The sequence below is a fragment of the Chlamydotis macqueenii genome, chromosome 5 (assembly GCF_036417535.1).
Source record: "Chlamydotis macqueenii isolate bChlMac1 chromosome 5, bChlMac1.mat, whole genome shotgun sequence".
NCBI classification, from domain to species: Eukaryota; Metazoa; Chordata; class Aves; order Otidiformes; family Otididae; genus Chlamydotis; species Chlamydotis macqueenii.
Genome location: NC_141560.1, coordinates 69,010,273 through 69,035,554, shown reverse-complemented (window position 1 = coordinate 69,035,554; position 25,282 = coordinate 69,010,273). Strand labels below are relative to the sequence as shown.

The 25,282-nt window shown below is 42.4% G+C and overlaps 2 protein-coding genes across 21 annotated transcripts in view; one reads left to right on the top strand and one right to left on the bottom strand.

The window, feature by feature from the left end:
- LTO1 (LTO1 maturation factor of ABCE1) overlaps positions 1–20,343 on the top strand; it is a 31,388-nt gene extending 11,045 nt beyond the window's left edge. For 2 of the 20 annotated variants that reach the window (XR_015258717.1, XM_086749336.1), the window contains exon 6: positions 3,550–6,856. Coding sequence is in view for 12 of the 20 variants with exons in the window: in XM_086749336.1 (XP_086605462.1) it covers positions 3,550–3,584 (35 nt within the window). In the remaining 8 variants the exon portion in view is untranslated. Of the gene's footprint in view, positions 1–4; positions 1,317–3,112; positions 3,307–3,549; positions 6,857–10,606; positions 11,962–13,927; positions 15,441–17,022 lie in introns of those variants that run through there. The other 18 variants (XM_086749342.1, XM_086749333.1, XR_015258715.1 and 15 more) reach the window with 17 other exon arrangements.
- On the bottom strand, positions 6,906–24,819 carry CCND1 (cyclin D1). The gene is made up of 5 exons (XM_086749326.1): positions 24,374–24,819; positions 22,395–22,610; positions 21,620–21,779; positions 15,915–16,063; positions 6,906–10,354 (listed from the first exon to the last, which is right to left on the bottom strand). Exons 1-5 carry the CDS (start codon positions 24,569–24,571, stop codon positions 10,199–10,201), a joined length of 879 nt encoding a protein of 292 aa, XP_086605452.1. The 5' UTR covers positions 24,572–24,819; the 3' UTR covers positions 6,906–10,198.
- Positions 24,820–25,282: the final 463 nt, after the last annotated feature.

Genomic DNA, 25,282 nt, shown 5'->3' with positions numbered 1-25,282 from the left:
ACAGCCCCAAACTTCAGCTGTCATAGATTGGCAAGAAACCGTGAAGATTCTCATTTTACAGTCTGCCAGAGTTGTTTCTTTAATGGGTAAAGTTATGACAGCATACATTACCAGAAAAATGTATATATCACCAGAGAAAATGGAGACTTGAGAGGTGTGAAACGAGTTCTGTGGCAGGTCTCCAGTTGCAAGTTTTGGTGTCTAGAATTGATGTGTAAAGGCCAACTAGAGCAATCTGGTACTGAAGTGCTTCAGTGTGTCCCAGCACAGAACCAGCAGAACCAGCAGCTGCAGAACCAGCTCAGCCTCTGTTGACATTACAAATAATAATAAAAAAGCTTTGTGCTCTATTTTGAAAGCAGTCTTCTAAGTATATAACTCCATGCACTCAGACTTGAAAATACTGATTTCCTTAGGAGAGACAGGAAGATAACTTGGAGGTCTTGGATTCTTTGTGGTTGTCTAGACTGCACTGTGCAATGAGGTGATACCTGGGCTAAAGTGAAAGCCAGCTTAATGCAGCAGAAAGTATCCCTGTGTTAGAACAAAGCTGACGTACAATGCAGTTAAATATCCAGATAAGCTCTGCTTTAACACTGCTTATACAGTTACTTCATTTGTAGCTGACTTGAGTATCTCTTTGGCATCACACTGTGAATATTCCTACCTTAAGGAGGAATAATAATAAAACACACAGGAGCGTTTATTCCTGAAGTGTAATAATTACATTTTTGCAGCATTTTTCATCCTAAGATTCTTTAAGTACTTCGCAACTCCTGAACATATGTATAGCTCTACCAAATGCTGTAATACTGTGCGGAAGGAAACATGGTCAGTAAACTTGTCTGAAACTTAGCCAACATGGAAGTCTTTGGAAATAGTAGCGTAAAGCAGGATCTGTTCATTCTCATATGAAAGGTAAAAAAAAACCCAGCTGTAGTAAGCGTCAGTTGATTCTGAAGTGGCTTGCTGTGCAGTGTTTTTAACTATCCTGTCGTATTTCATGTTCGTACATAACTGACCAATACTATGATGTTCTGTGTGTCTGGTTTTGGCATGGCAAAATTGCCTACAGAAGATTTCTGTAGCTTTTGTCTTGGAAAAATTATAAAGCTTGATTGCAGTTGTGCAGAATTGATGTGGATGATCTGAAATAGTGGTATACTGCCTGAAAGAATTAAACTGATACTTGTTTATAACAAAATTATGGAGTTACTTCTAGCAAAATGTTTAGGCAGAAAGAAGATTGATTATTCAGTCCCTGCATCCTGACTGCACTAGACAGAACTAACATCAGTATTTATCACTGTCTCTCACATTTTTTTTATTGTTCAGCAGTGTATTTTGCTGCTTTATCTCAATGTAATGGTAATTACAATTTTTAACCTTCAGCATCTTCAGGATTCTGGAGAATAATCAACACCGCATGGAATCTTTCTTGATTGTAGGAACTGTGAGTCAGCAACCCTTTAATTTTTTTAGTTGCAGCTATTGTTCCAGCAGCAAGCTTTACTGCTATTGTCCGCTGTTTGTCCAGCTCACGTTTACTGGACTGTGGGAACGGATTAGGGTTTCATGGCTTTTTTTTTCCCCCTTCTTGCATAAACTCTTGATCAAAGACATTCCTTGGATGACAAAACACTGTATACTGTGTCACACAGTCCTGACCAGACTGCGCGAACAGTAGTTTAAAAACACATGCCTACATTGTTCTCTAAACTGGCTTTTTTTTTTTTTGCAATGTATGTGCAGACTTTGAATTTTTGAGACCCCATTTACCTCCTTTAAAAAACACACATACAGAAGTTATTGTTAATAAGCACTTGACAGTTTCTGAAATACAAGTAAAAAGCAAATTACTATTTGAAACTAAGAATCAATATAATAGTATGTCACTTTTAAGCAGAGATAGAGGTTATGTCTACAGTCTATTTCCTTCTTGAGGAGACCTTGATCGTGGTGCAGTTAAAGTGCACTGTAAACCTAAAATCAGGTGGACTTACAGCATCATTTTATGTGTTATATCCAGAACACCTGAGCAAGATGGAGAATGATTTGAGCACCATTTGGGAATTCATAACCCTGCTTCACCATAAGTACATTGTTAGAACCACATGCTGGGAATCTGGCTCATTATAGTTGTATGTCTTGCTCTTCTAAGTTCTGTTGCGCAGTAAGATGAGGCCAAACTTCACAAAAATCCGGTAGCATCGTTATTTCTTGAACTAATGAGAAAGAAACAAATCATGTTAGAGAAAAATGTAGAGAGACTTTTTCAAGGAGCTTTGACTTGTGATTTGCCTGGAATTCTCCTTCAGCAGAAGCACGGGAGAAGTGGAAAGAGATCCCTGAAGACACCTTAAGCAGGTTTAGAGAGGGATTTAAACACATGGAAAACCTGAATTAATATGTGGCTGATAGATGTGTTGTCTAAAAGGAACCAAATGGTCATAGTGAATGACTGAAACAGCTACGGAAATATTGAGTCAAAAACATGAAATAAGGTTATTTTTATAAGAAATAATGTTTACTTTTGAGTAAATAATTGCTAGTGTCTTCTGGAAATTTTGCAAAGGTGGTCTGTGCATATGAAAAGAACATAGCTATATTTAACAGTATACATTTGCTGAAGATCTGGTCTTCGTATTTGAAGTAGCCAGCAACCAGATGTAAAGAACTACGACCTGCGCGAATTCAAGGAGCAAAAAAGCTGTTCAAAAATAATACCCTGTATTCAAACAGTCTATAGTGATAAAATCTAATAAAAGGAGAAATAAAACATCAAAAAGCTCAATTGTCCGTTTCAGACAATTTGCCATCAGAGTAGTGCCTTAGGACACTAGGTCGCTCGTTCGGCTCTGGCTCAGGTGCGTTGTCGTAATGCTCTAGTGGTGGTTTAGTGGTCTTTGTTAAATCATTTGCCTGTCTCAGCCCAGCTCCTCGAGGACCAGTGGTAATGTTACAAACGACATCCTTACAGTGGGAAATGTGTTAGCTGTCATAGGAGACAGAGCCTTTAATGGAATATAGGACAAGTGGCAGTCAGGTGGGATGGATGAAATAACAAAACCACACCACTCGGCAACCTATGATCTAAAATTTATTTATTTAGCAGGTTGGGAATGGCAAGTGGATAGCAGTTTCCATTCTGTGATGTGCGCACTACATGCACGAATCAAAGCACTAGACCTTCACCACATGGACCCAGGAGAAGAGGACTCCTGCTCCAGCCAGTCGACATGTCGGGTCCTGGCTTGGAGCTTGGCCTGTGCATGCAGCAATTCCTTTGGTTCTGCTTTCTTGACGGTATTAGATTACCTGGAGCGCTCTCCAACCCCAAGGGGTTACCCTCTTAACCAATTACTGCTTTATATATTTGTCAGCACAAGCAATCCCAGACCATTCTCTCTGACTTTTTCTGTATCTAAAGCCAGTTACTGGTGGGGAGCAGATTCCAATCGCCCTGTCACCCACCCCAAATGTGCTACCACGTGTGAATTTAGCAACAGTTGCCTAACAAAGTTCTTATTTTGCTTCTTTGTTTTCCAGTTCATGCCAGATTAGTCAGAGCTGAGCAGATGTAGTCAAGGTCTCATTTGACTGGGCAGTCTTTGGCTTTCAGGTAGGCTTCACCCCTTCACAAACATGTTAGCAGGGAAGATTGCACTGGCCATGAGCGTATATTTTGAATATGATGGCAATATAATTTTCTACTACAGTCCCCAAGTGAGTGGGCAGACTGGTATTCTGGTTCTGAGATGGATCACTGTTAGTTAGTTGTTTTTTTTTTTAATCTGAAATAAACACTAACCGTTGTATTTCTTCAAGGATATTATCGTAAATAAGAAAAGTAACACAAGCCATAATTAAAATGAGTAGAGAGATAAAATCCACACAGATGGTTTGGTTGGTTGGTTTTTTCTTACTGTATAAAAGGGAAGATTTCTAGCAGCCACTAAACACAGCCTCCTGAGGGGCAGCTTCAGAAAAGTAGAACTGTTGTTGCCTTGCTCTGTGTATGGTAGTGACTGCTCCCCAAAAGCCTGGGGCTGTTCTGTGAAGGAACTGATGCTCTGAAGAACACATTAAAAACAGCTTCAGCAGTTCAGTAGAAGTGGTGGTGTGTACCCCAGGAGCAGATCTGTTGCCCACATACTGCAGGTGGTGCTTGGACATCAGCAGGGCCCACGCAGATGCTGCCTGTGTGCCTTATTCCTGATTTGCTGTGAGCACCCAGTCTCTCTGCCAGTAGTTCCCTCTTCAAGTAAGAGCGCTCAGAAAAATTATGGCTGTGAATACTCAGTGACTTCCTTGAAATATGAAACATTTTAACACATAGTCTTCACACAGGCAAATGTAGGACAGATCCAAGTAGGGATCTGCAGGTGCTAATGGAATTGCCAAGAAACTATTTGTTTTCCTCTTTAATGTCTGTCACATTAAAGAGACAAAACAGTAACTTGTGCCTTGGTCCTAAATTTGAAACTCAGTCGAAAGCCAGATGGGAATCTGTTTGCCATGCCAATGCAATTACTAGTATGAATTATATTTGTGGGATTGTGAAAATACCGTGTTTGTCTGAAGAGATACATTTCCCATAAAATGATGCTGGCAGGAATTCATTAAAATGCCATCATTTACAGCTTTACTGCCTTTGTCCCCTTGTAGCTTTTCAATGACGTTGCCAGGAATCTTTATCAGAGTATCTAGCCCGCATGGCTGGGTCATTCCTATGACTCCTTTGAAATAATAGCTCCAAGCTTCACTTTCTCCTCTATCTTCTGGAGTTTTCTATCACTTAAAATGCAAGATATGCTTGAGTATAAGTGGATTCCAAGTTTTTACATTTAACGGATGTTCTTTATTTAATAAAGACTATGTGAATTTAAGTGTTCACAAAAGGTCCAAGCTTGTCAATCCGTCTGAATTCAGCAATGGAATTGAGGTTTTCTCTGTACACATCTCAATCTGATGTAAGAAAATACAGTATTTTTCCTTTTCATAAGCTTCAGCATAGGCTAGCTGAACATGCATTTTTTTTTACAGCCTATAGTAATTTGTTTTTCTTGCTACATTCTTGTCTTTCTGCCCTTTGCAATGTGAATAATACTGGCATAGTTCACCCAACATTCAAGTTTAGTAGCCTGCATTCAGAGATGATGTTTGAGAGAAGGAAAATGTAACGGAGCTGACTGTGTGGGCTTAAACTAATTTAAGTCACAGAACACTTCAGTTGGTTTATTTGAGTTTATAAAACAGATGGGAAAGGCAAAACCCACTTAACATGTTCAACAAAATGCAGGTTGAAAGTTCTCACGGATTTTTTTTTTTTCAGCAAAACTTTTTTTTTTTTTTTTTGTGCCAAGTCAAGATTTCCTAAGTATGTCTTCACTCAGATTTCAAACATTTAAAATCAGAGGGGTTAGCCATCACTGATACAAAAGTGAAGAAAGTGAACTTTTTTTTTTTAAATATGCTGAAATTTTGCAGAAAATTGCTAAAAAGATCTGTTTGGAAAAAATGAGTCGTTTTTGACTGAGTCCAATTTAAGCTTTGGCTTGATCTCTATTTAAAGTCACTGTAAGTCTAGTGATTTTAGTCACTAGATGATTCAATTTAGATCTTCTCTCATTGCTATACAAATCTTCCTCAGGGGCCTGCCAGTGTAACTTGATAATATTGAGGAGCTACCCATTTTGAATGGAACAAATTACAGGCACACTACGTACTCATACCATTTTCCCTACCTGACCTATGATTTTACAGCAGGCCACATGGTTCAGGGTTCTGTCTGAAATGACTGGGAGACTGACAAGCTAATACGGCCTCAACTGGGATTCTTCTGATACAGGTGGTTTCCTGTCTATTGGTAACTGCACGAAGGCAAACTTATTTTGCACTAGACTATGATTAACACGTTAGGCGTTATCTCAGGAGTTTCATTTTTCATTTCCTTTGCTGTCCTTGCTGCACAGAATCAGTCGTAATGTGACATTTAGTCAATGGGGAAGCCAGGAGGCAGATTAACTTGATTTCTGCTTTGCGACAGAAGAGGCAAGCGCTTCACGTTTTACGTAGATTGATTTATTTTTTTTAAGGCAGAATGATTTTCATAGGGTAAATAGTCAAATACATAGGTTAGAAGCTTGACCATTGTCCACCGAGAAAAACCTGTTTGTGCTGTGTTCCGCTCTTGTAACCGTTGGTAATGTGCATCCCCAGTTTTCAGAGATATTTTGGAATGTGAATTGGGACATAGTTGTGGGGTTTTTGAAAATTTTACTTTATAATTGTATGTTGTTTCTGTCCTTCTAGGTCCAGTTCTTGTTTAGGTATTATTAGCAGGCTTTTACATTTTTCGAGTTTATTCCCCGTTACCTTAGTGACACAATAGTAAGGTGCAGAAGCTGTGTATGAGGGGAAGGGATGGAAAAGAGGACAGGTTAACCTTACCCCTTTAAAACAAACTATCTTCTGTACAGGTATTCTAGGACACAAAACCTTACACTCATAAATAAATACAAACAAGCATTCTGTACCATCCAACACCTGCTTTATTTTACCTTTTATTGACAAGAACCACCAAGTGGTATTTTACTGAGTAATTACCTTAGATGTTTAAAAGAAAGTCTTCAGCAAAAAAAAAAAAAATATTTTGCTTTTTAAAAAATAGACATTACTGTGACAGGCGTCACCTACTCATTGCTAAAACCACCTACGGTTTCCTAAAATAACGACAGAAGGTTTTCAGCATTGCAGCTATTAAAGCATGGAGAGTCAAAACCAGAAAATGTCATGTGGTTTACTCATTGCATCAGGTAGTTACTACCATTCAGCATTCATGAAGGTTGGGGGGGCCGGGGCGGGGGGAAGAAAAAAAAAAAAAAGATGACAACAAGTAGACATTGGGTTTTACCAATTTTATTTCTAGACTTTAGGTTTTTTTTGCTGGAAACTTGTCTGTTACAGGTCTGTTGGTGAAAATGTGCATTTCAGACCAGTGATGCCAATAAGTACAATATAAAAATGTACAAATTTGAATTGCTTGCTTACTATAGATTGTTATAATAATGTGACAAATAAAGCATCTCTGTTGGCACATGAACCCACTTAATCTGGATTTGGCCTTTTAGTACATACAATATTTTATAGAAATTTGCAGTACACACTGCCACTCAGTGTAACACATAATATAACCGACAAGCACTAACTCAGTAATCACGTTTGGTTCAGAGACACAGAGATGCCACAAACAGAAGTGTTTTATGAGGTAAGCAGTAAGAAATGTTCCTGAAATTTGGACAGAATGTATCCAGTCCTCCTGGGTCCTGCGACTGCTAGTAGCATTGCAATGCTTTATTTATGCACTATGTAGGATCTTAACTGCATTTGCCTCAAAATGAGTTCTAATTCTGTTTTGGTTTAGCAGCATACAGGCAACAGCTAGATTATTCTTCAGCATACAACTCTGTTAGCTGGCTTATTTATGAGATTTACAGGCTTTTTAAATTAGCATGATGCTATAATTAAAAAAAAAAAAAAAAACAAACCAAAAAACTAGTATATCATAACAGATTAAACACACACAATACTTAGAGTTCCAGAAGATAACCTATCATACCAAGTGATGTGTCCCAGCTGCCGGGAAACCACATCAGGTGGCATACAAGAGTTATATTATAATGCACCTTTCATATATCAATGTGGCTAATAACACAGCTTAAAACTACTATGATAATAAACCCCAGATCAGACAAAGAATCCAGCTTTATAAAATGCATAACAACAAAAAAAACTGACATTACTTGATCTTCTGAAATGTCTGCTGTTTTTAAATTAATGCAACCTAGTTGCAAATCGCGAGACCCATTCAGAATAACGTTCGATGCATTTCCATTTGCAGTAGAACTATGAGGCACTGTGTACGAACATTAAAACCTGGTCTAGACACGGTGAACTGAAGTATGAGGTATTGTGAAACAGGAACCTTTTTGGAATAGAGCAGTAATCACATTAAGTAAAAATTGATCACATAAAAAAATCTACAAAAAAAAGTGATGTCAATAATATAATTTTCTATGAGAAAATTAAAACCTATAACATGGCAGTATATGACATTGTATAACAAAAAAAAAAAAAAAACCGATCCACAAAATAGCAGCAAAACACAATGACAAAGATACAGAAAAGCAATGTTAATTTTTTTTTCAAACCATGCTGGGAATTTATCCATAGCAGCTCAATAAAAATGGAGCATCCACTCCTTTCTTTTCTCTTTTTCTTTTTCTTAATTTTAAAATTTTTTTCTTTTTTCTTTTTTTCTTGGTTTTTTTTTGTTGTTTTGTTTTTTTTTTTTACAATCAACACCTTAGCGGCAGTTTTCTCACATACATTTCACCATCACATTCTCCTCGAGCATCAACTTCAACAGCTATGTCCACGTCCCTTCAGCTACTTTCTAAAATAATAATAAAAAGATACATAGCCAAGATGTGCAAATTTTCTATTCGTAGCTAAATAAAAAAAAAAAAATGGGGCATATACTGGAATAAGAACTTCTTTCAAGTACTCCAATTTTCATATCTATTAACTATGGCGTTTTTTTTTCTCATGGTTAGACTGCTTTTGAAATTGTACAGGAAGGGGCCAAATAGACTGCTTTGTTTTGGGTTTGTTCTCTGAAGCGTGTCCTTTTTGCTTTAATAAGCTGTGTTAAAACTGCAACATCAAGGGTAGAAAGATTTTTTTTTAAAAAAAGGGGCGATTGCATTATTTTACAAATCATACTGGCCTTACGAACATCCTCTGCAATAAATATTCTTTTTAGCCTTAACTATAAATTATATATTTTAGTGTTTAAAAACCTTCAGTTGTAAAACATCTAGCGACAATCCTTAAACTATGTGTCCTATATGTGAACCTTTAAGGCCCCTAATTTATAAAGATGAGTTGGCACCAAAGGATTTCTAAACTTCAACTTTTCTATAGAAAAGGATAGGAAGATATCCTGGCAATTTGTGAATGCAATTTCTCTCACTGGAACACAACCTTCGGAAAAAAAAAAAAAAAATCACCTCTCCTCTAACACCATAGTTAAATGCACTTGCTTTGCAATTCCAAGTTTGCGAACAAGCACTTATATATTTCCAAACCATTCCATTTAAAAAAAAAATTCCCACACAATAAAAGAATGTATTTCCTATATCTAATGGACTGAAAGTGCTTTGAATGGAATGGTTTTAGAATATTACAAACAAACAAAAAAAAAAAAAAAAAAGACTAAACTGTGGATTGAACCTGACCATAATTAGGCTGAATATCTGTGGGGTCAGACCAGCATTTTACACAGGTAACTACAAAAATATGAAGATTACAAAAATAGAATATATTATGTCACTATTTCGGTTTCTCTTTATAATAGAGTATCGTATGAGTAGTACATTGGCCTTTCCCAACTATGCTAAGCTGGAACCCTACAAATGCCTTATGCACAGGCAATCCACAGGCACAAAAAAAAAAAAAAAAAGATTAACATATAATAATGCTGCATACTAACATACACTAACTTATGGGTTACGTTAACCATTTATAAGGTGAAGAGGATAAAAAAAAAAACTAAGGAAATAAACATTTACAGATGAATTATAAAGTGACTAAATGCATAAGCAAGCAAGATACAGAAAAGCCTAGAACTGCGTTAAAGCTATGCTTTTTAAAGAAAAAAAAGAATATTTCATTTACTATCTAAAAAAAAAAAAACCCTCTTCTACTTTAAAAATGGTTGGTTGGTTTGTTTTATATGTAAGAAATCAAATCTAATACCTCCCCTGGAGACATTTTGTGTGTTAATGCCTATTTTTACAACATACAGACAAGAACACTTTAATATAAAAACTAGTTGATTATTATTGTATAAAATCCTCTATTTTTGTAGCACAAACCCCTGGGGGTAATGCAAATACTATTTTTTTCTTTTTTTAAGACAGTTTTTGGGGTATTTTTTGTTTATTTGTTTGTTTGAAGTCACAGATGGAAGGGAGACAGAGCAAGAAAAAATATAACAAGACTGGTTTTCCCTTCTGGTATAAAAATGTCCTGGAGAAAAGGGTTTCTGGGGGGGAGATCCTGATGCTGATTCCTTCTCAGATGCCCTTTCTTTGTCTGCTTTTCCCGCCAAGCAAACCCATTAGAAGTCCTCTTAAATGTTCACATCTCGCACATCAGTAGGTGTGCAGGAAAGGTCTGCTTCATCCTCTACAGTCTTTGTTTCTGAAGATACGTTGTGCTGCTGTGCCTGACGTAGACTGGATTCAAGGAGGGATTCGATCTGTTCTTGGCAAGCTCGTAAACAATCCTAGAGAAGATTAAATGGAAGGAGAAAAAAAAACCCAGGGACCTTTAGAAAACAGTAAGAGCACAGACCAAATACCATTTCTTGAAAAAGCAAGAGAAATACAATCATGTTATCTGGGAGGGCAGCAGACTGAAAGAGTGGGAAGAGCAAGAGGAACACTGAATAGTGAACGCTACCCTATTTTCTGCAGGATGCTAGACCGGATCCAGACTTCAGCAACTAACTCTTGCCATCTTCTATTTCATGGTCTAGGTGAGCATCTCCATACGTGGTCCTCTGGACAAACCCTGACTGCTGCTTTGTTGTTAGGCTCAACCCGCAGGTCTACAACTGAACGTGATGGATGTTCCGCTACGATGGCACATGTAGTAACTAACCCAGGCAGGACCACGACACAGTGAAGATGTCGTTTGCACTACTGCTTTTCTGCCTGTGCTGTTAATACTTCAGCAGTTCTGTAAAAGTCTGTTCATCCTATCTTTTACCTCACTGTCCTTTATACCTTTTGAAAAAACAGGAACAGTCTGACTGGAGAGCAGTGTGAATCAATCAAAATTAAATGAGTGGAATTGCAAAGACATGAAACTGGGCTGGAGTCAAGAGTTGGTCCAAGTATTGCTGATGCTGTAATGATTTCTACTTGTACCACAGAAACACTTCGGCAGCACAGTCTACTACAAGTGATGGTCATAAGCAGTGATTTTCCCAGGCTGAGTTCTGATAATAAAAAGTTCTTAGACAGAAGTGCCATGTATCTATTTAGCTATGCGTGCCCAAAGTTGCCAATTGCTGCTGTGTCCAGCAATGGGCAGCTCAAGTTAGCTAACCCATTTCTAACTCAGAAGGCATCTGAACAAAAAAAAGGACTGGACTGCATGACCCTAAAAACGGAGAGATCTTTCAGAAGCCACACTAAACACCTTCGTAACCATGCATTACAAAGTGCTGCCAAGCTTTCTGTTTGCTACTGCGTTCACCTTGGAGTCTCAGTCAGGGCGAGACCTCTTTCCCTTGCTTCAAAAGCATTTTCTCAAAGCTGAATGCGCACAAATCCTGAGTGTTCAGGAGGATGCAAGGGCCTGGCCGCTTGCACAGACTTTGGTGTGAATTAAAGGCATAAAGCACCAAGCAGGATCATGTCTATGGTGGGGAAACGTAACTTATCCCAGGCATTAAAAACCACACTATGAGTAGATCTGTCCAATTCTACTTATCGATCCACAGCAATTGGAACTGGAGAAGGCCTGTTAGCTCAACCCGTCCAACTTTCTGCAAGTTACGGTTGTGTCCTTCAGAGCCATGTACGTCCATCGTAGGGACACAGACACGGTGCCTTAAATAGGCAAAACAATCACTACATTTTTGCCAAAATTCCTCCAGCGTGCTGTTTACTCCTATCTTTACAACAAACATCGTAAGCTTTTTCCCCAACATATTTAACTCTGCGTATTAAGGACTTTGAAGTTTCCTTTCAGTATTGCCTTTTCTGATTTAACCTATGACATGTGTTAGCCCTTGCGGTGAACCCAGTCTTCCATGATAAATTGCCGTCAAAAGTGTTAGGATGTGCATGACTGAGAATGAATGTTGTTTTCCTGAGAGGGTGACCTGCCTGCTGTTTTCTTTATTTCCCAGTTTCAATTCTGCCTTCATTCAGAGGCTTCTTGTGTGATCTACCAGCTTTTCACCGATTCCACTACCACAAGAATCTCCTCTGCCACCAATAAGGGCACATGGCATTTGGGGTAAAATAAGATTAGAAACCCAAGCAAACAATTCTCTGCAAGTCCTTTCTGAGAGAGAGGGAGGTTAATCCTACCTCTAAGCAGATCAGACCATCAGTTACAGCTCACTGAAAACACGTAACCTATGACCTTTTCTGGTTTAAACCCTAGTGTAATATTTCCTCTTGACAGAGACACACAGCGTTTTAAATGACAAAAAGAAACGCCTCATATCCTAAAGTCATCATGCCTTTGGCTCCTACATACCTCTGGCCTTCACAATAAGATCTCTATGAAGTCCCTTCACCCCTTCTCAAGACGACGGATCAATCCAGACTGTAAGGCTTCCAAGTGCATGTCCTGCACCGTGTACCCCAGTCACACTTGGAATGGGGTGTATTAAGGAGCAGTACATGAACACGGGTTTAAGTCTTTTTGGTTTTACAAATGGAGGCACTTTTCAGGATAATTCTTTTTTAACAAGGTAGCACGTTCACTGTTCCAAACTGAAAGACAATTTATTTTCAGAGCAAATACCTGGAGCCTGAAACCCGTTTGCCTTTTTTTTTGAGGGGAGGGCGTTTGGTAGGTTTTTGTGGTGTGGTTTTTTTTTCTTTTGAATCCTATCATTTGCATATAGGGTGTTTGAGCTCTGAAAACTAAAACCATTCAGAACAATTTCTGTAAATACCTATTCTTCTCCCTCTGGAGTCCAGTCATGAATAATTACATAGGACTATGTAATTTAAAGGTAACTTTTGACCACAGAATTTTTTTTCCTATGAGATTCTCAGAGTACAACATGCTGTAACTGTATTTTTTTAAAACATAACCTTTACAATTTATTACCAACAGACTATGTCTAAAACTACAGCTGAATGAACAAGATTTTTTTTCATGTTTTAGGCATTTTTCAAATAATTCCTTATTCAGATAACTGTAAGAATAATAGCTTGTCTGCAGGGATGTATTAGAGCTCGCAAAAGTAACTGCATAATATAAAATTCACTGTGAATGACCTCACCAAAACTTTTTTCATTCTCAGTACTTCTCAACACTGAAAAGCAAATACAGAACTTGTGCATTACTCTGGTAACTTCTCCCAACAACTTTTCTGCTTCACTACCCAAATTTTCAATGCCCACAGTTTGTTCAAGGTCATAAACCCTTCCTGGATTAATTAAGCTCCTCAGTGAAGAAAAAAAAAAAAAAAAAAAAAAAAAAGACTTGCTAGCTTAACTGATGTGGTCAAATACCTTTAACACACACACACACACACACACACACACACAGAGCAGACATGATCAGGCTCCAGGGTCAGATACTAAAGGAAACAAACAACAACAAAAAAGAAACTGCTTGGAAATCCTTCTTTGTTACTGCCTGAGCCGTGCTGGATAACAAGCACATGTTTGGAGGTGCCTCTGAGCAGGGGCAGGCCGGAGACGAATTCCAATGTACTAACAGACAGCATGGAAACCCAATCTAATCTAGTTTAGCAAATTTCTGGCCTGGAAATGAATGTCAGGTAAAATTCAATCTGTTTGGATGATGGGGTCAAGAATAGAATGATGGAAGACAGCCCAAGACTTCTAATTGTGATTATCTGACTTCTAATTACCCCTGATCAAAGGCAAAATGGGAAATTGGACTCCTACCAACGTAAACATGAACCATAAAGGAATTCCAATCAGGTGATATTCATTTTACTTTAGATTCAGCTTTCTTTGAGACTAAAGGTAAAAAAGTGTAATTGTATAACCTGAAATCCAACAGACCAGCTGCTCTAGCTAATAGATAATCGGGGAGAATGCTGGCCATGTTATAATGCACGCTCTTAATATTTCAGGACAATCCAATATAAAGCGTCTTCATCTGTGCGGTCTGACAAGGGGGACCATCACCGTGGAGTAACAAACTTCATACACATGCTACTGAAATAAGATAATAGGAATAGCATTTGATGCCACGGATTACAGAGGCACGTCTTACGGGAAATTCTCCGTGCAAGGGAATCATGCTGTGTATGAAACCAAGCAGTTGTCTCTACTCAAAGCAACAGCAGTGAAAAATGCTCTTCCCTTATTCCATTACAAACAGAGCGGTGTACACACACATACAGGTATAATTTTATGATTCTTATTTTCTGTAGCAACCTATACAAAAACCTTACTTCTAACTCTGGCTCTCTAACGCGTGAATATATTGAGCAATGAAAGCTGGAGGGGAGTTACTTCCTGAGTTCAGGTCATACAGATTGTGGCCTTGAAATGACTCTGGACAATAAAAAAGAAACAAGCAAGGATTCTCCTTCTTGCTAAAAGGACGTTCTTTTCTTTTAAAAGAGCTCTGTCATCAACTAAGTCAAGTCACATTAAGGATATGCTGCTGTTCTCCAAGATGTGAGAGAGTGTACTTCAATGCTTTGTATCAGGAATGATGAAATGATGGTTTTGTTTGAATCAGATATGTCAGAACAGATAGCAAGCTAGTATTTTTCCTCAGTACCTGCTTCAAATACTTCGCAGTGGATAGTGGCCAACCGTACACTGAAATATCTACACTGTTCACAAACTGACTGAAAGCATTACATGTACATGCTAAACTGAGCAGTATTTTATTTCAGCATTTGAAGTTCTTACAGTATTTACCATTTCAGCACTGGATCCATATTACTTTAGGTGCAGTAATATAAATGGCAAAAATAATGTGCTCGATACTGAGGCATTGTTACGGTGCTCAAAATAATAAGCTGAGATATCCTGTTTGCCAGCAATTGCTTCACACAGTCTATCAAAAGTAAAATATTCGTTTGTGGATAATTAATTATGGTGCATTCATCTTTCCAGAAATCACTCAATCTTGTCAAGAAAGTCCAGTTATACAAACCTAGTTTTGTAGTGTCTGGGCTAGTACAGATCTCTATGTATTTAAATTATTAACGTGTAAAATAATTTAACAGCATCTCAAAGATTCTACTGCTAACCACAGAGTTGTCTTTATTTGACTCATTGTCCAGCGCTTGGAGACCTCACAAGAACCTTTTTAAAGCATCTATTTATTGGTCTTCCACATTGTTACAAAACAAAGCTCAACTCTGCCCCAACTTCACACACCATTATGACATGGATCATTGACTTTAGGTCTTCCTTGTAGGCTCCCTTCCTGGCCCATTCACTCATGAAAGGTTTATTGCTCACTAGTTACTGATGTGCATCTCCTGGAAGCTGCAGGGCAAAATGAGAGTCCTGTGAGGACCATCTACCTTGTCAGAAAGTCGTGGGACAAGCATTTGTTCCAAAAAGGAATTCAATACCAGCTACTGTGCAGGTCTAGCACGTAATAAACCAAATTAGATCATTAGAACTCTTTTAAGAAGGGCTTTTTCACACCACTTGGCACAATAAAAGGCCTCAAGAATGGTCAAAGATAAGGTCAGAGATACCTCGAGGTCTCAGTAACTATTTCCTCGTCTTATTTTCAAGGTTTTGTTTTACATAGATTCCTGGTTTAATTACCTACAACCAAACATAGCCTCTGCAACGTCCTGAATCAATGCAGGGCTTCCTTTGCTTTGTCAGATACACCTCTCTTGCAAACATTAAGAGCTGGATGTGGCATTCCTATCAGTGAACTGCAGCAGCGTAATCACCGATTATTAACGGATATAACGACAACTAAATAACTAGGACGGACACAAGAGAACACGTTCAAAAACCCCACTCTGAGGTTTGACTTTTATCAAGATTTACTGTCAGATTAGCTACTATGCAGTAAGCAGACATTCATTCTTAAATCCTACGGCAGGAGACCAACCGAGAGGAGTCGTCACTTACCGGATCACATTTGATAACTTGTGATAGGAAATGTGTGAGGCATTGATAGGAGAGGAAAGTGTTAGTGTTCCCCAGATGCAGGCCTTGCACAGCTGCTACCACACTGCCAGCTGCGATCATGGAAGGCGGGTTTGAAATAAATTTAATATCTGTGTGAAGAAAGAAGAGAGAGAAAAAAAAAAAAAAGACTGAAATGATTGCTTTAGGAGAAGCCTGCCCATACACATACACTTTTCTACCAGCATGGCTTCAGCTGCCAACTGTTGCATCCGAAAATGTAGGGAAAATTGTGAGCAGAAAGGTGCCTCCTGCTGTAAACTGTTACAGGTCCAAACCTGTAGACACTTACCCACATGAGCAACTGTACTTCAGCAAGTAGCCCTTCCTAGCGCTAAGCCTGCGAAGCCATTCATCGCTCCGAGGTGTTTTTATCATAAGCAGGGCCCCCATTCTTCAAATGTTAAAATACTTCGCTCATGTGAATAATGCCACGGGGGTCAGTGGCTCTGTACACCTGAGAAAACCTCGCGTTCGCATTCTGAAGTGTTTTGCGTGATCAGATCCTAGGTGCACTCGAACAAGGCATCCGTGGGCCCTTTAAAGCAGAAACCTTTGCACTGGCGTTCAAAGGAATATGGCTTTAATGAACAACAACATCAACAAAAAGAAAGAAGGAGAAAGACTGCTTAACCCTGTCAGGAGGCAGATAATCCATATTTAAATTAAGGTTTCATCTTAAAAATGCATTGTCTCAACCTAGTCTCTTGTCAGTGGCTGCCATCCATCCTGGCAACAGGGATTTAATGTAAATGTGGCATAACTAAGTGACGGGGGTCCCAAGAATTGGCGGACAATCAGTTACATTCTGATGTGACACCATGCTGACAAGAGGCTGGGCCCCCTTCCAGACTGCGTTGCTGTAGGTCTCTCCACAAAGCCACTCCCATGATTCCTTAAGGGGCTATCTCTGCCATTTAGCATGTTTTTGGTTTTGTTTTTTTTTTTTTTTGGTTTGGTTTGCTTTAGGTTGTTTTTTGGTTTTTTTTTGTTTTTTTTTGTTTTTAAGAATAATCCACATTTTAATGCTAAGGCTCTTTCTGCTGAACAGGAATGCGTTTGATCCGTAGCAGCGTACACCTTGGAGGAGAATCGGAAAGAAAGGAAGTAAGTGGCACAAGTGAACGTCTAATTTTGTGAGGAAGAAAGGGAAATGCCACATTATACACAAGAACCTGAGATACATTCCTTCAGCTTTTATCAGAATACAACTTCCTCTGGGTTGAAAAAATATAAACCATCTGTCAAACCCTTGAATGAAATCAAAGGAATGGACAGTTTAGAGGGCTCAGTGGAACAATTTAAGTATTAAATCATGCATCTCCTTTATTATGATAAAAAAAAAACTTTTGTGTAAATGTTTTAGCAGTGAAACTAAAGACTTTGGGACTCTCTGAAAGTCCTCTCTCTGAATCTATTCATATACCTCTGACGCTCCATTGTGCCCCAGACCAACACCAACCTTCAAAAGGACATTTCACCCAGCATGCTATGAACCTTCAAAATTAAAACTGATACGATGAATAGTGGCCAAACTTTTGTGATGCGGTGCCAACAAAAAAGACAAGCTTGATCTACAGTAATCTCATTTATGTTACTGTGCTTAACATAAATTTAGTTTATCCCCTTTTCCTAATCTGCCCATTTCCGGGCAGATATAAATACACCCACTTTCTAGCAAGCTTCTGTCATTCCCCAAAATCAGAACACTCCAGACTGCTTATTGATGCTATATACATTCCAAAGCCAGCCCCCTAACTGAAATACACATACACGGTTGCAGGTAGGCTTCAGGAATTTGGGATTTCAGCAGGCAAGCATGAATTCCACCAAGATTGGGTTGCTCAGAGGGGTACGGCGGCAGCGTGTCCGCGCCACTATTTACTGAGCTCCGCAAACAGGACATGACCAAAATGTGTCAGTTTAATGAGCCCGTCCTGACAGGATCACGTTTGGGATTAATATTTGCGTTCTTCCTTTAAACGGAGCAGTAAACAAGAACATGAATTCATAGTCACACCCTCATTCTTTCCAAGGTGGAAAAGTGATAATGAAGTTTAAATGACCAGTTTGTGTCTGTCCCTATAACCACTCCAGACAAGCAGCATGGACTGCCTTTTTGTTGCAACTCAACAAGGAATTATTTGTGGCAGAGGCCACTAATTTCAGCATATTAATCAGGGGGCCCCTCTCGCCTGTAATTGGATGCCCCCAAGTGAAGAGTGTGGCATCATTGTCAGCCTCCATCGCCTCATCTTGCGCTATTGAGCGCTCAGGAACAAGGGGGCTTCGGTGAGATGAATTAGACCTGACACAGCCACAATGGGGTAGGGGGCCCCATCAATTGAAGCACACATCCCCAGTAGCCTATCTGAGACTTCATCCAAAAAGAATAAACAACTTCAGCGTTGTTAAAAAGAGAGAGAGGGAGAGAGAGAGGAGGGGGAGGAGAGAGAAGAATGCCAGCCACCCTGAAGGGAGGACAAAGCAGGCATATAGGCGCTGCAGCGCTTTAAAAAAAATTCCTAACAAGGCGAGTCACCCCTTTTCCTTTTTAAATGGAGCAGCAATTCCATCCGTCTGGAGAGCTGGGGGCTATGAATGAAAATCTTTTCATTGAGGCAAATCAAAACTGCGAACATAAATCACTTGCTGCAAGATGCAACAGGTTCCAACTGGTCACATACCTTGAGACTTCCAATTTTATAAAGGCCGGAGAATAGGAGAATTGTAACACGCTTGTTTCAAAGGGAGATCTTTTTTTCTCCATCGAAAGGAGGAAAGCAACAACAATAATAATAGCAATAATAATAATATAAAAGGTGCCTGGTATGTTTTGATAACCAGAGGAACATAATGAAATGCTGAAGCTCCAATATTTGTTGCTGTTCATTGTTATGCTTGTATAGAGCTGCAGTTCTCCCTCAACACTGGTCTTAACTTGGGCCAAAAGAGGCCTGCTTCCTTTTGAGCTCTCCCTGCCTTGCTCGGCCATGCCAAAGCCCCATTCATTAAGCTCAATTATGTGTTAACTTCAAACAACCCCTGGTATTTTTTTTTTTTTTTTGCTTTTTCTCCTGAACCTACCACAGCACAAAGACATCCTTTGGTGAAAATGGATTTTTCAAAACTTAAACCAAATCAAACAAATCCACTTCTACTAGCCAGACAACTGAAGAGGGAGCTTAGAAGGAATTCCCCTCAACTTCACCTTGCAGCGTAACCTTCTCTTTCTGGAGCGAACACATACACACTCATCTACAAACACTTCCACAGCCTTCACCTCGTTAAGCCAACTGGCGGAGACTTTATTTTCTAAGCAAGCATTATTTTGCTGCCTCTTCTTAGGAGACCCTCCTTTACAGTAGAGGACACGGGCTGTACTTCAAGCAAAGGACATGCCGCACTTGCCCCTGAAGCCACTTAAGCGAGTGTCAGTGTTTCCAGTGGACTTTGGATTGGGCCCCACAGCATCCAGGCAGCACAACGCACTTGCAGTCCATCTAGGTTCATTTTGGTAAGGGGAAATACAACACAACCCAGCAACAGCAAAGCAAAGTCCAGATGCTACTTAAGCCACATGTGATCTTCACTAGCCAACAAAGAAGCCATGAGGAAAACAAGGGGTAGAGAAAATCCTGACATCCAAAAATAACAATAAAAACACAGAGCCTAGCGGCAGCCTTCCTGAGCGCTCTTTCCCCAGGCAGTATTCCCAACTTCAGTAGGGAGCTGAAGAGGGCCCCAATTCTGGTGAGCTCAGCACTGTTTTTTTAAAAGCTAAGTGAAACTCCCAGAACGTGGTTCTCATTTGCTGATCCATTCTCCAGCTGTGGTGTGTAGCAGTGTTAAATAAAGGCTCTGGATGTGCTTCCTAAAAGAAACATAACAACACTGACAGTAGATCAAAGTACTGGACTCTTAGCAAGTCTCCAACCTTTGAACTACTCTTGTTTTCATCCCTGTCATTGCCAACACAACAACCTAGGTTAAACATCCCCACATCCAACGGGGAGGCCGGGTAGCTGTTCTTTTTAGCTAGCAGCCGAGGAAGCTTCAAACTTGGCAAATCACACATTCGGAGTCGCAGCGGCCTTATCTGGTAGAATCTGCCATGGAGAGTTACGTCTGATTTTCCCAAAATGCTGCTGCAGGTAGTCTGAAGGCTGTTTGAAGGTTGTAGAGCTCTGGACACGGAGCATTATTCCAGGCAATCGAACTTACGAACTGCCCGTTACGCTGATGTGAGGCCCGAGATGAAGAGCAATGCCAGTGTTTATAAATTTCTCTTTTACGGCTCGGTCGTTCTATCTTTAGACCTCACAGTAGGGCCGATTCTGTGAAATAAAACTTTTCTTCCCAGTGCCTGCAATCTTTCTTCAGTCTTTTTATACCAAGTCCATCTTTGGAAAATCAACTACGTAACATTCATTTGTGCCATTGACCGCACACGTCCCACCGAGGTTCTCAAGTGTGGATACCTCTTCTCAAGTCCAAAGGCAGGCTCGATGGCTCGATCTGTTTTTTTTTTTTTAGCACAACTGCTACTGAATATTAACATTTACTAACACACTGTATCTCCTTTACACTAAGTTTTTATCAGTGTCAACAGAGTGTCTGGCATTCCTCTTTACGTGCTACTGCAAAAGAACATTTGCTTTGGCTGCGTTTTCTTCCTTACTCTTTTGCCGTTCCTGGATTGGTCTCGCCATACTAAAAGAAAACGCGCTGTACACGTTTTGTGTAAACAGAGTATCTTCCCTCTAGAACTTCTTTTGTCCTCGCTCCTCCACTCTGTCCTGTGGGAAACTGCGAGATCTGGAGAGCAGAAAGATTCTTCTAAAACTTTTTTTTTTTTCCTTCTCACTTGTTAGGGTTCAGTGGGTAAAGCCGGTACACGTTCAAATGTGTACACACACAGTCCACACGCAAACATGGAACTTCAAAGAACCCGCGTGCGCGCGCGCGCGCACGGCGCCCTTGAAACCAAAGATCAGGCCTCTGCGAACCTGGCCTAGCGAACAGTCGGCGTCTTTGGAGGCCGGCCCTGCACATGGCTCCAGCACAGCACAGCACGTGGTCAGAAGGGTGCAGATGGCAGCGGCTGGGTCCTGTGCCAGGAAAGCCTCGGCGCCGCGTGGCCCTCCTCCAATCCACCAGCCACCGAGGAGGGGGGGAAGAGGCAACTTGAAGAGGGAAGTTTTAAAACCCCCCACGCAGAGCTATTCACGAGCCAAATCTCCCCTCCGCCTTTAAAAACTGCCTTAAGAATTAATCCGCAGGGGCAGGGATTCCCCGTGCGGGCAGTAAGCCTTTCGCAGCCCCCAAATAAAACCCGGCATACGGAGGTGAAGAAATCGCGCCACGCTGAGCTGCGACTCCACGGCTAAGCTACAAAGAAGGTGGGGGGGGGGGTTCTTCTCCCACCCCACCACCACCACGTAATCCACTCATAAGCAAAGTATCTTCTGAAAAAACTTACCTCTGCAAAGTAATCCACCTTCTGCAAACAACAAGGGGCAATAATCGGGGCTTAAACTACCTGCCCACGAGCTCGCTTTAGACCACAGCTACGGGAAGCTTTACAAGCCAGGGGGTAGGCGCGTGTAGGGGAGCAACACGCTTTGCTTAACGTGCAGGGCTCATACCTGTAGCGCACAGAGCCACAAAAGTCTGAGCATGTTTACGGATGATCTGCTTGGTGTCCTCTGCCAGAGGCATTTTAGTAAGGAAATGTTCAATGAAATCGTGGGGGGTCATTGCGGCCAGATTCCATTTCAGCTTATTCACCAGCAGCAGCTCCATTTGCTGCAAAGACAAGAGGGAAGGAAGGGGGAAGGAGAGAAGAGGAAGGAGAAGAGGGAGACATGCGGTTAGCCCGGCTCACACACGGTCGGACCGGCGGTATCCGCGCCTGGGACCGGCCGGCTCTAGGCCCGGCCCGCATCCTCGCCTTGGGGGTGCGGGGGGTGGGGGTATCCTCCAGCCAAGCCCCGGCTGGGGCGGGGGGCGCAGGCAGGGGCCGAGGGGACCAGAGGGTTCCGGGCCACCCCCCGCCGGGAAGGGGCCCGCCGCCGCCGCCGGTCCCCCCAAGCGGGGCCGCCAGGGGGCGCCCGCGCCGCGCTGAGCCGCCCCGTGGCGGCGGATCCGGACGGGGGGAAGCGGGGGGCGCGGGGCGGGGGGGGGGGTGTGAAGGAGGACACGGACACGGGCACGGCCCCGACCCCGGCCCCGCTCCCCTCCGGGGCTACCCCCGCCGGGGCCACCCCCGCCGGGGCCACGGCTCCTGCGGCCGCGGGAGGCAGCGGGGAGGAAGGCAGCCCACTCCCCCGGTGTCGGGGGGCTTCCTAATCGGCGCTTTTGGTTTGGGCTTTATTATTATTTATTTTTTTTTTCCCCTGAGGTGATTAAACGTGAAATTACCAGTAATTCGTCGGGTCTAATGGAGTTATCTGTATAAATGCACAGTTTTTCTGCGGTCAGAGGAATAGTTTCCTTCATTTTTGAAGCCACAAACATGCAGGTAGCTCCCAGCAATTGCAATCGGCTTTTCTTCAGGGGTTCAAACGACAAAAATCTGTCCAAGTAATTCATAGCCAAGGGGAAAACTTCCTCTTCGCACTTCTGCTCCTCGCAGACCTGCAAGAAGGAGAGAGATCGTTGAAGAATAATTTAATATAGGCGAAAGCTTGGGCTGGTCCCTTCGCCCTCCTCTTCCTCCCCCCCTTCACCCCCCAAGCTTCTCCAAGCTTTGCAGGGCAAGGTTGAAGGAGACCAGGGGGGGAAATGCAGTTGGGGGAAAACGGATAAATAAATGGAAAAAAAAAGACACATCAAAGAAAATGAAAGAGAAAGTCACGAGTGACAAAGTGGGGAGCAATGTGGCGTTAGAAATCCGCAGGCGATTCATGGTAAAAAAAAAAAGGGGGGGGGGGGATCGAAGAGGAGGTCTGCTCCCATCTTTCCATCCCCTAGAACAATTTTTTAAAAGGACAGAAAAAGGAAAACGGAGGAAAATGCGAGCCCCCCTGCCTGGGAATGGGGTGCAGAGCCGGGCTTGCCCCCAGATTTATTTATTTCGCTTTTATTTTTTCATCTAATTTGCCGTTGTGCTGCCGATTCCCCTCTCTGGTCGAGACACAAAGGTGGCGTCCAGCCTCATTTCCCCAGACGTCATCTTTTCAAAAAATATTTAAAAATATTTAAAAATTTCTCCGAGCTTTGAAAAAAGGCTGAAAATGAAGCGGCGGGGGTCCTTTACCGAGCCCCGTGGGAATGGTGCTGCTGGGGGGCTCAGGGGAAGCCCCCCGAAGTGAAATTCATCGCCTCCCTCTCTCGCCCTGCAGCAAAGCCGGGCGCGACATTTCCCAGAGCAAGGCAGGGCGCTGCGCTTTCAAAAATTAATTAAAAATAGATCGCGGGGGCCGAGGGTCGCCGAAAAGGCATGAAAATGTAGCTCAGCTCCTGGGGCTCCCGCTGGCAGCCCCCCCAGACCTGTCCCACCAAGGGACGGGGCCCTTTCCAACTCGCTTTTCCCAGGCGACCTTGCCGATCGCCGCCGCAGCACAAGCATGCCTTTGAGGGGTGACCACAACTCCAGGCTCTCTCTTCGCGCTGAACAAAGAAACTTTCACCCTGCAACTCCCCCAAAAGCAATACCGGAGCCCCTCCGGGTCGGTCCCCCTAGCCGCAGCCCCAGCGGGGTCCCCTGGCCCCCGACCCTTCGGCCCCCAGCCCCCTTCCTCCGCTTCCCCCCCGCCACACACACCCTTGGCTTCTTCCCCGGGACTTTCTTAATTTTTTCTCCCGATTAATAAACACTTTTGCTTTGCAAATAAAAGAACAAAGATGGCGCATAATACTGGCACGGGCAACCACTTGCATACGTGTACAAGGATATTAATTTTAAATAAAATTCCCAGGAAAAAAAAATTAAAAAAATTAAAAAAAATAAATAAATTAACTGGCAGGGTTTGCCGGTGGCCCCGCACGGCGCGGCCGGGGGGCTCGGCTCTGCTCCGCGCTCCCCCCCACCGGTACTGCCTTGTCCCCAAAAGTTACCGGGACACCCCCCAGCACCCCCCACCCCGGTTGTCGAGGCACCGGACGGGGCGCGGGGGGGGGGGGGGGGGGGGGGTGAGGGTTCGTCCGCCGCGGGCCCCGGCTGCCGCTGCGGGGCGAAGGAAGCGGCGACAACGGCGATGGTGACCCCCGGCCCGCAGCCCCTCGGTGCCCACGGGGGCGTCTGCTGCACCGGGGAGCTGATTTCGGGAGGGGAGGGGTGGGGAAGTGGTGGTGGGGGGGGGTGTCCGGGAGCGGCAGGAGATGGGGGAGCAGCTCTCCGGCTTAATTCATGTCGGTGCCGAAGCTTGCAAAGCAAAAACTCCCCGCAAGATACAAACCTCCAGCATCCAAGTGGCAACTATTTTCCTCATATATGGCAAGATTTCTTTCTGCACGCACTTGAAGTAGGAGACGGAGGGCGAGCAGGTCTCCTCCGCCTTCAGCATGGTCTGCAGCACCCTGTCATTGAGGAGGTTGGCATCCAGGTAGGCTCGTCGGATGGTCTCCACCTCGCAGCACAGCAGCTGATGTTCCATGTCTGCCTCCGTCTCCTCTCGGATCAGTTTATTTTTTTTTCTTTTTTTTTTTCTTTTTTTTTTTCTTTTTTTTTTTTTTTTTCTCCGTGCAAGCCGGACCGAGTCAGCCGCTCGCTCGCTCCCTCTCTTCCCCTTCCAGGAGTCCCTTGGATGCTGCTTCTGCTACTGCCGCTACAGCCCTCTGGAGGCTGCAAAACTTTCTAACTTCCAACAAAACTCTCCTGTATAGTCCCTGTGACGTTACTGTTGTTAAGCAGAGATCAAAGCACGAGAAGAGAATGAGAAAGCGAGAGAGCGAGCGAGCCAAAAGCAAAGGGGCAGAGCCCTAAGCCATCCCATAGGCTTCAAGTCCTTCCCCTTTGCTGAGCTTATAGAGAGCAGGGCTTTAATGCAAATGAGACAAGGGCTCGCTTTCTTCAAGGGCAAGGGAGAGGTGGGGGAAACCCAAATTGTCTCTTCAGTGTATCATGCATAATTTTAAAAATGGAGCGAGTTCTGCAGTGGGAGCCAAATGATGAATGGGGCTAGGCCACACACAGGCAGGCAGGGATATAAATACAGGGAGGCTCGCTCGGCCCTATTTTCCTGGGGGCACCGGGGAGGGGGAGCAGGGCAGCAGCAGCGCCCGGATGTTTGTTATCAATTATTTGTTATTATTATTATTATTGCTGTCGCCGACGCATACCTGCGATATCTGTCGTTAAAAAAAGG